This window comes from Stegostoma tigrinum, chromosome 5 (genome assembly GCF_030684315.1).
Source record: "Stegostoma tigrinum isolate sSteTig4 chromosome 5, sSteTig4.hap1, whole genome shotgun sequence".
Lineage (NCBI taxonomy): Eukaryota > Metazoa > Chordata > Chondrichthyes > Orectolobiformes > Stegostomatidae > Stegostoma > Stegostoma tigrinum.
Window position 1 is genome coordinate 106,090,002 of NC_081358.1, and position 15,558 is coordinate 106,105,559.

At 41.1% G+C, this 15,558-nt stretch overlaps 1 protein-coding gene across 1 annotated transcript in view; it reads right to left on the bottom strand.

The window, feature by feature from the left end:
* Positions 1-615: 615 nt before the first annotated feature.
* col22a1 (collagen, type XXII, alpha 1) overlaps positions 616-15,558 on the bottom strand; it is a 291,389-nt gene continuing 276,446 nt past the window's right edge. Inside the window, exons 59-63 of the mRNA XM_048529285.2 lie at positions 13,790-13,969; positions 13,365-13,431; positions 6,524-6,706; positions 4,722-4,799; positions 616-1,270 (exon numbers count right to left, since the gene is read on the bottom strand). Coding sequence (XP_048385242.1) covers positions 1,083-1,270; positions 4,722-4,799; positions 6,524-6,706; positions 13,365-13,431; positions 13,790-13,969 — 696 coding nt within the window. The 3' untranslated portion in view covers positions 616-1,082. The remainder of the gene's footprint in view (positions 1,271-4,721; positions 4,800-6,523; positions 6,707-13,364; positions 13,432-13,789; positions 13,970-15,558) is intronic.

Here is a 15,558-nt window from a genome sequence, read left to right on the forward strand (position 1 = left end):
TTATTTCACACGGAGTGTTGTGCTCTGAAATTAGTCCTGTCTACACCCATTCAAATGGGGTACCTGAGGACTAATTCACTATCCCTCCCCAACCAGCTGGAGAAAGTGTTAAACAACAAAACAAAGATTTAAAAAAAAAGCAACCTCATTCCAAGAAGCCACCAAATATGGATGGTGTGAGAAATGTATTTAAAAATGTTGTAACAATGTATAGTAGGAATTGTGCAGATAACTGGGGGAGAACATAACTCTGTGATGAGCAGATCTACACTTGACCAGAGAGCACTTGAAGCAGAAGCTGTGTTCTTGAATTGAAAAAATGTTCTATTTTCAGCATTAATATCTTGCCTCAATAAGCATGATAAAATAAAGCTTAAATTTTAAAAAAAATGCAATTTAAATTAAGGCACAAATAATAAATCATCAGCAAGGTCAGGTATTACTATTTCTTCAAAGAAAATAATTGGAATTTTAATATTTTATGATTAGCTGATATATGATTGAAAACTCAAGTACATTATTCATGCAAAGTGAAAATAAATTGCTCCTCAAGGGCCTGCAGAAGAGGTATTTGCTTTTAAATTATACCTGGGGAAATCAGCATTTTTGTCATTAATTTTACTTTATATATATATATATATATATATATATATATTCACAACACTGAAATCCAACAATAACTCAGTAATCTACTGCATATAAATTGCATTTCACACATGCCACACTGGATTGTACTACAGATGAGGTACAACTATACAGGTAACATGCTGCAGATTTTGAAAATATGTACAGTTAGAAAGTTTTTAAATCACCAGGGGCCTGTGTGTGTGTGTGTGTGTGTGTGTGTGTGTGTGTGTGTGTGTGTGTGTGTGTGTGTGTGTGTGTGTGTGTGTTTAATGGCTGGGAAACAGTACATTTCTCCTGATTTTCTAGGAGATGGCAGGATCTCACATCAAAACTCATCTAGCTGGCCACATGTGCGCTTGGAGCGATCGCTGTACAGACTGCGGTCGGATATATTTTTACGTTTGTATTAAACAGAATCTGCATCCTTCATCTCTTCAAACCCTCCTTGTTTTGGCTCAAGGTCCTTTTTGGTTAGCTGGACGGCTGGCCATACTTGCATAATAAGCACATTGAGCCAGGTCACAGATTCCATTCTGACCAGGGGGTCCTTGAGGACCTATCCCTCCAGGTAGGCCAGATTCTCCTGGTGGCCCTGGAGTACCAGGAACTCCATCTTTCCCATAGCCAGGTGTTCCAGGGGTACCTATAAATGTAACAGTTGAAACAAGATAAGTGAAAGTTTACAATGGAAAGAAAAAATGAAATTTGACCCGTCAAGCCTTAACTCCAAGATCCAGATTTTTTTTGTCATCCATGGGAGAGCTGGGAGAATTTTTTTTTTCCTCTGAGGGAGAGCATTATGGCTTCAAGTCCCACTCCAGAAATCTGAGCACACTAATCAAGGCTGACCTACCAGTTAAATTTTGAAGGAATTGTTTACTGTCTTGTAGTTGGTACGTTGAACTAAGGCTTCATCTGGCCTCTCAGGTGAATTTAAAAGTTCCATAGCTCGATTTCAAAGTACAGAAGGGCACAAATCCCAGTGCATAGTATATTGGGAAATTCTGAGGTTGTGAAAGCAGCTGGATAAATGCAAGTTTGCCTTTTATTTTCATTCTGAGTTCAAGTCGTTCAAGTGGAAATCTGCTATTCTCTGCCAGGTCATGAGACACATTATAAATACTTAGCATCTTTAAATGACTTAATAATTTCTTTGACTAAATTGAATTGGGTAGTCTATTTTTACTGCCATATCGTGTACACTGTTTTCTTCTCTACAATTTACATTTAATGAGGTCCATCAATCCTTAAATTTCTGTAACTTTTCTTGGTAGTTTACTCTCATTACAGTTGTGATTATTCTTTTTGGCTATGATGCTGGGAGTGCATGGGGAGATGCACTTCAGCTCAGTTGGTTGGATGGCTGATGTGCACCACATTGGTGTCAAAGGCATAGTGTTCAATCCCCATTTTAGCTGGGGTGGATTGAGGATATGAGATAACAAAGTGTGGAGCTGGATGGACACAGCAGGCCAAGCAGCATCTTAGGAGCACAAAAGCTGATGTTTCGGGCCTAGACCCTTCATCAGAAAAGGGGGATGGGGAGAGGCAATTCTGAAATAAATAGGGAGAGATGGGGAGACTGATCAAAGGTGGATAGAGGAGAAGATAGGTGGAGAGGATACAGACAAGTTAAAGGGGCGGGGATGGACCCTGTAGAGGTCAGTATAAGTGGAGAGGTAGGGAGGGGATAGGTCAGTACGGGGAGAACAGACAGGTCAAGAGGGCGGGGTGAGGTTAGTAGGTAGGAAATGGAGGTGTGACTTGAGGTGGGATGAGGGGATAGGTGAGAGAAAGAACAGGTTAGGGAGGCGGGGACGAGCTGGGATGGTTTTGGAATGTAGTGGTGGGAGGGGAGATTTTGAAGCTTGTGAAATCCACATTGATACCGTTGGGCTACCAGGTTCCCAAGTGGAATATGAGTTGCTGTTCCTGCAACCTTTGGGTGGCATCGTCGTGGCACTGCAGGAGGCCTAGGATGGGCATGTCGTCTAAGGAATGGGAGGGGGAGTTGAAATAGTTTGCAGCTGGGAGGTGCGGTTGTTTATTGCGAACCGAGTGTAGGTGTTCTGCAAAGCGGTCCCCAAACCTCCACTTGGGATTGAGGATATGTCTACATGTCCATCGTCAAACTCATAGCGCAGTGAGCTGGACCATCCTTCAGGCAGAGAACTGATGATGGTGATGAAAATGAAGAAGAGCAATTAACCAGCCCAGCCTGTCTCTGCCTCCCTAACCTGTTCTTCCTCTCGCCCATCCCTTCCTCCCACCTCAAGCCGCACCTCCATTTCCTACCTACTAACCTCATCCCACCTCCTTGACCTGTCCGTCTTCCCTGGACTGACCTATCTCCTCGCTACTTCCCCACCTATGTTCTCCTCTCCACCTATCTTCTTTTCTCTCCATCTTCGGTCCGCCTCCCCCTCTCTCCCTATTTATTCCAGAACCCTCTCCCCATCCCCCTCTCTGATGAAGGGTCTAGGCCTGAAACGTCAGCTTTTGTGCTCCTGAGATGCTGCTTGGCCTGCTGTGTTCATCCAGCTTCACACTTTATTATCTATAATTAATACTTGTGGCTGATTGATGCTTTTAGAGGATTGTAGGCTGACCATAGATTTTCAACATGCCTTTTGCGAGATCCTGCTTGTGTAATGAGTTTCAGGATCATTGTGCTGATGGCTGGCTTGCCAACAACTCTTTGGTTCTCTGTATAGTGGATATTGGGAGAACAGGCATAGAAGATTAATGGGGTAATAGAATGGTATTGACAGGGGCTGGGGAAATACAGGAGATGAGGGAGCATTGAGGGGAAAATTGGAGCTTAGAGGTTGTTCAGTGAGCATAAGATATTTGGAGGCCATGGATTAGACATAGGAGAAACGGGGGCATGGAGAAAAATGGGGAATATTGTTGGTGAGTGGGTGTATAGTGGCTTCATAAAACTACTGGGGACAAGCTGCTGGGTGGACGCTAAGGTGAATATCTGATGAGAGTTTGAAATTTATCACTATGACAATGAAGATGGGCTCCCCTAATCTTACAGCATCATCATCTGTCTCCCTCTGTTGCTGAGTCAGACCTGAAGCAAGAAGACCCAACTCCATCCCACCACCACCCCACCCCCCCATCCCCACCCAATGCCCATGCATGAAAACAGGACCTTCTTGGCAGATGGGTTTCTCAGATTGGAAACTTTCCCAAATCCCAATAACCATCTCCTTCATGGAAATCCAGATATGTATAAATAATGTAGAGTAAACCAATACTTTGAATAAAATAGCAAAACAGTGGAATAAAAATCAAAGGTATTAGATTTCAAGTCACATGAGTCTTATCAGATCACACAGCAATGGCAATTTCTATTTCGATCATTAAAAATTTTAAGCCTCGGAGACATAGCAAAGAACAAGTTGCAAGGATGCTCCCTGAAGGAATTTCAGATGAGCACCTACTTCCCCATTGACAGAGTTATGAAAACCTGAGATAAACAGGGACCTGAGCTACCAGGCTATTTTGTATGGAACCTAATCTTGCCAAATAACAAATTACATAGATTTATTTTCAATCATTTGGGGCAATCAGATTGTCTTTCCTTCTAAATTCATTGTTACCAGTATGAAACAATCTCTGATATAGTATCTAGATTTAATACTACATAGATGTCCCTCTATACTGATTCCTGACACACCACCCCCTTGTTCCCTGCACATCACTAATACAGTACAATTTTTTACCCTAGCTCATCCATGATCAATTCAGGAAACTTATCTCGTAAAGCCTTAATTCATAATCTGCGACTAATCCTAGTTTTGATGGATTGGTGCAAATATCAAAGAACATAAAGTAATCGGAATGAGAAAATTATTCTTGGAATATTCCTTTAAACTCACAGGTAGCCTGTCTGTTGATAAGCATGAAGGAAAAGGATTCCTGTTCTTAAATAATACATGTCTACAAAACAGAACAACTCAAATGAGAAAAAGCAATTTTTTAAAATCACTTTTTATACCTTCAGCCAAGATACTCAACTTTTTTAAGCAATATTATTTTAGCTAATGACATGCTAGTCAATAAAATGGAAAATAAAATCTTACCAGCAGGGCCTGGTGGACCAGGATCACCCCTCTGTCCAATACCTGTCTCTCCTTTTTCACCTTTAGCACCCCTATCACCTGAGCATAAAACAACACCACTTACACATAACAGGCCAGGAACTGATAGCAAAAATGCCATTTGCCTTTGTGAAATTAAATGCACATTAAAATAAATGTTTGTCTTGATCAATGCTGATGTTAATTTCTTCATTGAGCAATGAAATAATGATATGCACTTGTATTTAAATAGGCTATTATAAATATTAATTGTTGGAAAAATACTATACTTGGTTCCAGAGATACGGGGACAAATATCCCACACTTAAAACATTTTATAGTCACCCTTTGTGTGTGTGTATGTTGTGCACAAATCTTTTAACCTTTTGAACATCATGAGGAAGTAAAAAGAATTGCTAAGAGAATTTTGTGAAGCAATTGCTCTGCAGAATAAGAGAGATTACTTTCTGCTGTTGAGAATTGAAGATCTTTCAATCCACCCGCAGCTAAGAAGAAGCAACACCACATTATCAAGAGGTCAGACTAGGGCTTTTATCGATTTTACTGAAATTTATCAATGCAGGATGTTTCCAAGAATTACAAGGACATCATCAATATGGCATGCTTGCCTTCATCAGCCAGGGCATTGAGTTTAAAAATTGGCAGGTAATGTTGCAGCTTTATAAAGCCTTAGTTAGGCCACGTCTGAAATATTGTGTTCAATTCTGGTCGCCACACTACCAGAAGGATGTGATGGCTTTGGAGAGGGTACAGAAAAAAATTATCAGGATGTTCGCTGGTATGGTGGGCATTAGCAATGAGGAAAGGTTAGAGAAACTAGTGTTGTTCTCACTGGAATGACGGAGGTTGAGGGGTGACCTGGTAGAGGTTTCTAAGATTGTGAAGGGCATGGACATTCTGGACAGAAGCTTTGTCACAGGGTGGAAGGGTCAGTTACCAGGGGCTATGGGTTTAAGGTGCAAGGGGCAAGGTTTAAAGGTGATGTATGAGGCAAGTTTTTTACACAGAGGGTGGTGGGTGCCTGGAACTCACTGCCAGGTGAGGTATTGGAAGCAGATATTATAGTGACTTTTAAAGGGCATCTTGGCAAATATATGAGTAGAATGGGAATAGATGGATACGGTCCCTGGAAGGGTATGGGATTTGGTTGTGACGGGTTCCGTGTCGGTGCAGGCTTCGAGGGCCGAAGGGCCTGTTCCTACACTGTAATTTTATTTGTTCATTATTTTTTGTAATATTAACTCTTTATCCATTTAATTTTCATGATATCTCTGAGGAGGTGAAATGATACTTTACGTTGATGAAAAGCTCATTGTAAGTGACAGGTGTTGGCCTGAAATAAGGATTTAGCTTATGTCCTTGCCTTTAATAAATTAAAAATTGTAAAATTATGTAATGAAGAAAAAAAATAAGAAAGATTAAGAGACCTATAATAAATCATAATGCGCATATTAAATTTTTATCTCCAGTCCTGATAAAACAAGAGGATATAAATCAGCCACAGTGATTTGTACCGAATATGGTGTCTCACATCTTACCACATTAAGCATAATGTTTTGGTGAGATGACTGTTCTACTTTGATATTTAAAACGTATTATGTATTAGTATTGTTTTAGGATTACTAGATTATCCATTTCAATTTTATTGGCCTTAGCATCTGATCAAGTTTAAACTTTTCAGTCAATGAATAAGCTGAACCTGGGTCTGAAATTTGGAACTACTGAGCGATTTTATTTCAGTACACATAAGAACACATTTTTAAAAATGAGAAGCACATTCATACCTTTTGGACCCATTGGTCCACTGGCTCCTTCAGAGCCAGGTTGCCCAGGTGGCCCAGGTTCTCCAGGGACACCAGGTCTCCCAGGAAATCCATCAGTCCCTGCTGGGCCTGGAGGTCCTGGCTTCCCAGGCGGTGCTTTAATGGATGTTGGTGGAAACTGAGACATGAGATAGGACAGCCGCACTGTAAACAAATATAACAAAGCTTCTAGTTTACTGAAATGTCAAAAAAGGACATCCACCTGTATAATTTTATGAAACTTATCTAGCTTGGTTCTTCACTGCATGCAGAATGTTGAAAGACCCAGGATCTCGACATAGTTGCAAACCACATGAATTCATTCACAAAGCTTATGAAGTTAATAATTTCTAAATTCTAAATTTACAGAAATACAATAAAAATCAATGATTGTATAACAGACCATGTCACTCCTACAGATTTACTTCTTACTATATTTTTCTCCCTCTTCTGGAGGATTGATTTTCTGAACAATTTGGCAGCGTGAGTAGGCCATTTAGCATACCTTAGCCAGTTTCACCGCTCAATGAGTTTCATAGTGGACCTGAAACCCACGTACATAATCCATAAAAATCAATTATCATCTTTGGAAGGGAGTGTTAAATGTCCATGGTAGAAAAATAATTGAATTGCAGCTGAGTATCTGAGGTATGCTGGTGATGTAATTATGTGACCTCAGAAGCTATAAGGAATAGACATTACTAGAGGATGGAATGGGAGCTGCTTAGGGGAGAGATGTTTGCTGCAAAATCATAATGTTTAAATTGTCAATAAATACTGCTTGTGCAGATTAACCCATACTAAAGCGTGGTGGCATGAGTAGAGGCAGCAATCTAATTTGAAGAAACTTGAGACAAGGTAGAAGAGCTATGAAGCAAAAATCCTGAGAATCCTTCCCAAATTCTGCATGTTGACGAAGTGATGTGAAGTCAGGCATGCTCTGTTGTTGAAAAACGTCTACACTAGCTGTTTAGTTTCTAACTCAACCAACGCTTTTCAATGCCAAAAAACAAGTGCAAGCATATAAATGGAATTGCATCTTTCACAGGAATAGAATAGCCTCAGGTCTCCATTCACAGCAGCAACAGCTCCACCTAAGTCCATTTTAGCCCCAGAAAAAGTTTGATTATTGAATGCACCCAGCTCAATCAGCAGTCCCAGCAGCAAGTGGGAATTGACAGACTCCTTCATGAATGGTTTACGTAGCCTGGCCAGTTCATTCAGTTATAGCACATTCAAACAAAGCCAGGGTGGGATTGTGGTCAAAGCCCTCAACAGCAAACTATTATTTTGCAGTCTAAAGAAGACAACTTACAGCAGCCAAGCACAGCAAAGCGTGTATAACTGGGATGTGAATCAAGTTAAGTCCAAGACCAATTTTGTAATGCTGGCATTGTGGCACAAGGTTGCGACACATGTAAAAAGACTGTCCAGCAGGGGGCACCCAATGTTTTCACAGTGGCAGAATCAGTCACTTTCAACAATCTAAAAATTGAAGGTCACCTCTGAAATACAATTTGAATAAATTAACTTCTGAACAATGGAGAATCCAACTGATTGGACAAGATGCAGAGGAGGAAATTGATGGAAGTTTTTATTGGAAACTTTATTGGTCAAGCTTACATCATTGACTCTGCAGCAGAACTAAAGAACAAAAGAATGGTACAGCACTGGAACAGGACCTTCAGCCCTCCAAACCTATGCCCATCATCATTCCCTGACTAAACTAAAAAACAAACCTTTTGCCCTTATTCGGTCCATATCCCTTTATTCCCTCTCTTTACATGTAACCATCCAGATGCCTCTTACATGTCACCAAAGTGCCTGCTTCCACCACTTCTTCTGGCAGTTCATTGCAGGCTGCTCCCACTCAACGTGTGAAAAATTTTCCTCGCACATGCCCTTAAACTTTTGCCCTCTCACCTTGAATCTCAGCCCCCATGTAATTGAAACTTCAAATGTGGGAAGAAGCCTCTGACTATCCATCCTATCTACACCTCTATCAGGTGTCCTCTCAGCCACTTTCCAGAGAAAGCAATCCTAATCTTTCTAAACTTTCCTTAGAGCCAATGCCATCGAGACTGGGCAACATCCTGGTGAACCTTCTCTGCACCCCCTCCAAAGCTCCCACATCTTTCTGGTGGTGTGGTGACCAAAGCTGCACACAATACTCCAAATGCGGCCTAACAAGGGTTTTATATAGCTGCAATATGTTTTGCCAACTCTTATAGTCTATGCCCGGCAAATGAAGGCAAGCATGCCATATGCATTCTTAATCAATTTGGCCATCTGTGTTGCCACTTTTAGGGAACTATGGATCTGCATGCCCAGATACATCTGTAAATGAACATTCCTAAGGGTTCTGCCATTACCAATGTCATTCACACCTAAAGTTGACCCTACAAAATGCATCACTTTGCATTTGTCTGGATTAAACTCCATCTGCCAATTCTGTGCTGAAGTCTCTACTCTATCTATATCCTGTTGTATATTTTTGACAATTGTCAGTACTATCAACAACTCTACCAATCGTCCTGTCATCTGCAAACTTACTAATCAGACCACCCACATTTTCCTCCAGATCATTTATGTACACTACAAACAACAGAGGATCAAAGACTGATCCCTGTCGAACATTGCTAGTTACCGGTCTCCATTCGGACAAACGCCCTTCCACCACTACCCTGTGCCTTCTGTGACTAAGTCAGTTTTGTATCCATCTAGCCAGACCAACCTGAATCCCATGTGATTTTAGTTTTCATACCAATTTGCCATGTGGGACTTTATCAAACGTCTTATTAAAGTCCGCATAAACTACATTCACAGATCTTCCCTCATCAATTATCTTTGTTACCTCTTCAAAAAATTTGATCAGGTTGGTGAGAATGACCTTTTCTCTATGAAACCATACTACTTGTCAATAACTAGTCCACTCTCTTCCAAATGTGCACATGTCCCTCACCATCTTCTCCAAGAACTTCCCCACCACAGATGTCAGACTCACTAGCCTATAATTTTCTGGATTACTCCTGCTTCTTTCCTAAACAAGGGAACAACACTGGCTAATTTCCAGTCCTCTGGAACTTACTCTGTGGTCAAGGTGGATATGAAGATAGCTACTAATGCTCCAGCTATTTCTTCCCTTGCCGCTCACAGTAAGCTGGGATAGATCCCATCTGGCCCTGGGGATTTGTCTACCAATATGCAATTTAGGATACACAAAACTTCATCCTTTAGTACACTGACATTCTCTAGAGTATTCACATACTGATCCCTGACCTCAACATCAGTCATGACCTGATCCTTTGTGAATACCAATTTTAAGTACTCATTAAAGATCTCTCCCACTTTCTATTGCTGCACACATAACTGCCCTCCTTTGTCCTTAAGGGGGTGTACTCTTTTCCTCGATGCCCTCTTTCTTCAAACGTATGCATAAAACACCTTGGGATTTTCCTTGACCATGTTTGTGAAAGATATTTCATGGCCCCTATTAGCTTTCTTAATTATGCATTTCAGTTCTTTTCTAATTTCTCTATAATCCTCAACAGCTTTGTCAGTTTGTAGCTGCCTAGTCCTAATGTATGCTTTCTTTTTCCTTTCGTATAAGTTTACAATTTCCCTTGTCATTCATGGTTTCTGGGGTCCTGCCATTCCTATTCTTCAGTTTTGCTGGGACATGCGTGTCCTGCACTTTAATCCTGCACTGTCCTGGTCCTTAAAAGCCTCCAACATACCAGATGTAGATTTGCCCTCAAATAACTGCTCCCAACCCACATTCCCCAGTTCTTGTCTAATTTGAGTATAAGTGACCCTTGCCCAATTTAACACCCTCGCCCAAGGGCCACTCTTGTCCTTGTCCATGACGACTCAAAATCTTATTGAGTTATGGTTACTAAGCCTGAAATGCTCGCCTACTGAAGTATTGATCAACTGTCCTGGCTCATTCCCTAATACCAAGTCTAGTATGACCTCCTCACTGGTTGGATTGTCAGCATACTGTCTCAGAAAGCCCTCCTGGGCACATCTAATAAATTGCCCTCCATCTGAGCACATGGCTCTAAGGGAGTCCAAGTCAAGAAGAGAGAAGTTGAAGTCACCCACAACAACTGCCCTGCTTTTTTTCACACCTTTCTAGTATCTGACTACATATCTGTCTCACATGGGCTGTTCTGAGGTCTAGGTGATAAGTTGGCCCAGGATTTTTGGTCAGTCATCTTAAAGGTCAAGAATTTTGATGTTGAATTTTGATTCGACTCCGAGGAACTTTTATTATGTTGCCTGCTATTTTAGAATGGCTTTACAATGTGTCACTTCAACCATCAGGCATCAAGGTCTAAGCCCCTGGGGGGAAAAAGAAAATCCCGTCGCGTTAAAAGGTGTTTTGCAGTAGTATTACAATGGTAGAGCTCTTTAGGAGCCTACAGAATCAGAATAGATCACTGATGTTTTGGCAGGCTTGTGTACTACTCAGTCTTCTACAACTGGTACAAGGTAATACACAAAACATTGACAGCTCCTTTCCTCCCACTGCTGCCTGGCCTGCTGTTTTCTTCCAGCCTCCTGTTTGTCTATCTTGGATTCCAGCATCTGCATTTTCTTTGTCTCTAACTCCATTTAAAATGATAACTTCATTCCATTTGACAAGGATTGTTTCAGTCTTACAAGGAATGAAAGCTTTTATCCCTTGAAGATTGGGTGGCATTTTGCCAAAATTGACCTCAACTTTTCCGAACAGCTGAAACTTTACACCAGGAGAAGTGGATAACCCAGAAGTGCCTTGACTTTTCCAAGAATATTTTTTTCCATTTTAGGATATATCTCATCGCTTCATGTTTGAAGAGGATGAACCTATTTCTTCAGACGCTGCTAAACAGTAGACACACCCAGTGGAAGTACCAGCGATCTTGACAATATCAGGCCCAATTTTGTGATTTGCAAAGAAAGCCTTGCAGTATCTGATTCTTCAATCATTGAAACGACAAATCAAGACTTATTGATATTCGTCGTCAATTCTTAAAGAGAAGCCAACTCTGACAGCAATAGTAATTTATGTGGCACTGACAATGATGAATCATTACAATCATTTATGTAAAATGTGCTGGAAGTACCAGTGTTCTTAGCTATACAAGGCAGATAGAATACCCTTCCAACTAGCAACAGGGAGAGTAAACATGGTGCGATCTGCAGATCATACAGAATCATAGAATGCAACAAATTAATGCGCAGGATGATCCATCAGCAATATTGATACATGACATTAATGTCTGACTTTTGTTTTTAAATTATTTATCCCCACCTAGCTTTCCTCAGGGACATTTTCAGTAACAACAGCGTTCAATGATAATGTTAAGAATGATCTACAGCAATGGTTTACAGGTGTAGGTCTGACAGTCTGACTAGAAAATCTTTCAATGTGAGGAATAATGTCTGCATTATATGTCAATAATTCACAGTCGACTTCTGAGTCACTTGAAGCAGTGAACTAATATTTTGTAGTCTTCCCAATAATTCATTCATCACTTCACTCTAAATTTGAGAATTGCGTGCTCCAAACATCATTTTTCTTATCAACCTGCTAATTCCTATGATGTAGTTTCATAATTTGATTGTCAAATTATGAAGACGATGGCCTAGTCATATTATCATTAGGCTGTTAATCCAGAGACTCAGATAATGCTCTGGGGACTCGGGTTCAAACCCTGCCATTGTGGACAGTGGAAATTGAATTCAATAGAAATCTGGAATTAAGAGTCTAATGATGAATCCATTGCTGATTGTTTGGAAAAACCCATCTGGTTCATTGATGTTCTTTAGGGAAGGAAACTGTCATCCTTCCCTGGTCTGGCCACATGTGACTACAGACCCACAGCAATGTGGCTGACTCTTAACTGCGCTCTAGGCAATTAGGATGGGAAATGAATGCTTCCTGGCAGTGATGCCCTCATACTGTGGCTATTTAAAGGGAAATAAAAATCCTTTATAACAGAAAGAATTGACAACAAGTGCTACAAACTCAGATCAATCAAAAGATGCACAAGAGGAGTGAATGAACACTGAGCTGTCTTCATACTGTTGCAGTTGCCTGAGATAGACAATCTTTTAAATACCATAGTTTGGAACTGAATCCAACCTGGTTCTCTGATACTATGAAGCACTAGTGCTAACCACAGAGCCAACGTGCCATCCTCAAAGTCTGGGATAATGTTACTAATTCTGTTGTTCTCGTTTCAGCTACTAAATGCATGATTCAAGGTCAGCCTACATGCCAACACTGTTTTGAATATCAGAATACGAACTAAGAGCAGGAATAGACAATTCAGCCTGTCGAGCTTATTCTGCCAGTTGATACGATCATTTCGACCTTGACTCCATTTTCCTGTTTGTTCCCCACAACAAGTTAACTCATGACTAAATAGAACTGTGTCCACGTCCTCCTGAAATTTACTCAGTGCTTTGGTGTCCACCACACTCTGGGGCAGTGAATTCCACAGATTCCATGACACTTTGAGAGGAGCAATTCCTGCTTGTCTTGTGTTAAACCTGCTATCCCTTTGCCTCAAACTATGACCTCTCATTCTAGATTGCCTTACACCCACTCTACGTCTAATTTGTTAATACCCTTTAGCATCTTATACACCTTAATTGGGTATCCTCTTATCCATCATAACTAGAGTGAGTATAGGCCTAAACTGCTCAATCTTTTCTCATAAGACAAACATTTCATCTGGAATGAATCTATGCTGAATTGAAACTTTGGGGCCAGGATCATATCTTCCAAAAGTATAATACAGTAAATGCAGAAATATGAAGTGCAACTTACCATCGAGCTGCTTTGACAGCTCTTCCCTTATAAGTCTTCTCAGGTACTCAGAAGATGGAGGTTCGCCCTAGGAAAAATAAAACCAAGTGCACATAAATCAACGTTAAATCAATGTATGAGGGGTAATTTTACCAAACTCAAATTCTGATTGGTAACCTTGCCTCTGACAGTAAGTAACAGGTACTTAAGCATGTAACTTTAAGTGAGTTTTAATTTACAAAATGATCCCTGATTTTTATGAAGCTGACACATCTAAAGTTGATCAGAGGAGATAATTTTAAATGAGTTTGACTGGAATGCTCAATTCCAAACTAGAGTTTTGAAGTAATTCCGAAGATAAGGATTTTGTTTTTTTCCCCATCACAGTTGGTTTGACACTCAGTTTTTGCGATCCGCAACCAAGTGGGCAGTATACAGCAACTTACTCTTTCTCCAGGTTTTCCGGGAAGACCCGATTGGCCAGGTAACCCAACTGGGCCTCTTTCTCCTGGAGGCCCCACTGGACCCATTATCCCAGTGTGTCCTTTTATACCTGGAGACCCTGGATCACCAGGTCGTCCTTTGTCTCCCTGGATTCCTTTTTCACCTTTGGTACCTGGCTCACCCTGCCCAAAAAGAAAAGAAAACATCAAATTTGAATATAACAAAAAACATTGAAGTGGAAGAATGTTGTTGAGCTTCTTATTTTCCTTTGACTTCAGTCATCTCTAGGCCCTCAAATTCTTGAGCATTCTTTGAAGAGACAGCATTTTGGTTGCTAGCATCATTAGGTTGGTCAGATGATTCCCTCTGATTGCTTCTTTGAATGAAATAATACTCTTATTCTGTTGTAAGTGGAAGTAAAATATAGGAAATCAACCTCTCCGAAATGTTATGACACACATCTTGGGCAGATGGGATTTGAACCTGGGCATTTTGGCCAAATGTAGGGGCATAACACTGCATCACAAGACCCCTAAATACTTCCGTTTTTTGTTCCTTTACTGTACATCAGCACCCCCATATCTCTGAAAGCCTCAAGGATACCAGTGGACACCACATGCTCCATTTCCTAGGTCACAGCTGGAGAAAAGAAGACCATAAGAATATAGATATGAGAGCAGAATTTGGCCAGTCAGCCCACTGAGTCTCTCTGCCATTTGATCATGGCTGACATGTTTCCCAACCCCATTCTCCTGCTTTCTCCTTGTAAATCTTGATCCCTTAATCATTCTAGAATCTATCTATATCTATGTTAAAGACGCTCAATGACTTGGACTCCACTTGTTCTCTGTGGCAATGGGTTCCATAGATTAACCACCTTCTGCCTGAAGAAATTCCTTCTCATTTCAGTTTTAAACAAGCAGGCAGTCAGGAATTACAAACTCCTCCACAATCCCTGGCCTAGACATGGTGATGGCTCTCGTGCTCTGCTACTTTAATTAGTCATTTTAATCAACCTATTCAATCATATGACATGCCTCTGAAATACCTCTGAAGCAGGTGAGAGTTGAACTAGGCGTTCTGACCCAAAGGTAGGAAGTCTATCACTACATAACAAGAGCCATAGAATATTCCTGTTTAGTTTTATTTTCAGATCAACCTGCAAGAAGTTGTCCAGCTGCAGCTCCTCTCAGACCACATGGACCAATTGTTGTGGCATATTGGATGCATTGAGAAGCATACAGGAGGCAGAGAGTGTAATAATAGTAGCTTCAGGGAGGTGATGACACTACAGGTTCAATCAGGTAGATTGGTGATGCCAAGAGAGGTAGGCAGGTGGTGTAGGAGTCTCCTGTGGCTACCCCCTCTCAGATAGGTGTACTGCTTTGGATACTGTTGGGGGGTGCTGGCCTCTCAGGGGAAAATAGCAGCAGAGCCAGGTATTTGGCATTACAACTAGCTATGGCAAAGTCCAAGAAAGCAGCTGTAATAGTGGACTCTCTAGTCAGGGTGCCTGGCAGATGTTTTTCTGGCTGCAAGCAAGATTCCAGGATGGTGTGTTCTCTCCATGGTCCCTGGGTCAAGGGCGTCTTGGAGCAGTTGCAGCAAATTCTCAAAGGGAAGTGTGTGCAGCCAAAGTCATTGTACACATTGGTAGCAACAACATAGGTAGGAAAAAGAATGAGGTCCTAGAGAGTGATTACAGGAAGTTCGGCAGGAGGTTAAAAAGCAAGACCTCAAGGGTAGGATTCCCTGGATCACTTCCAGTGCC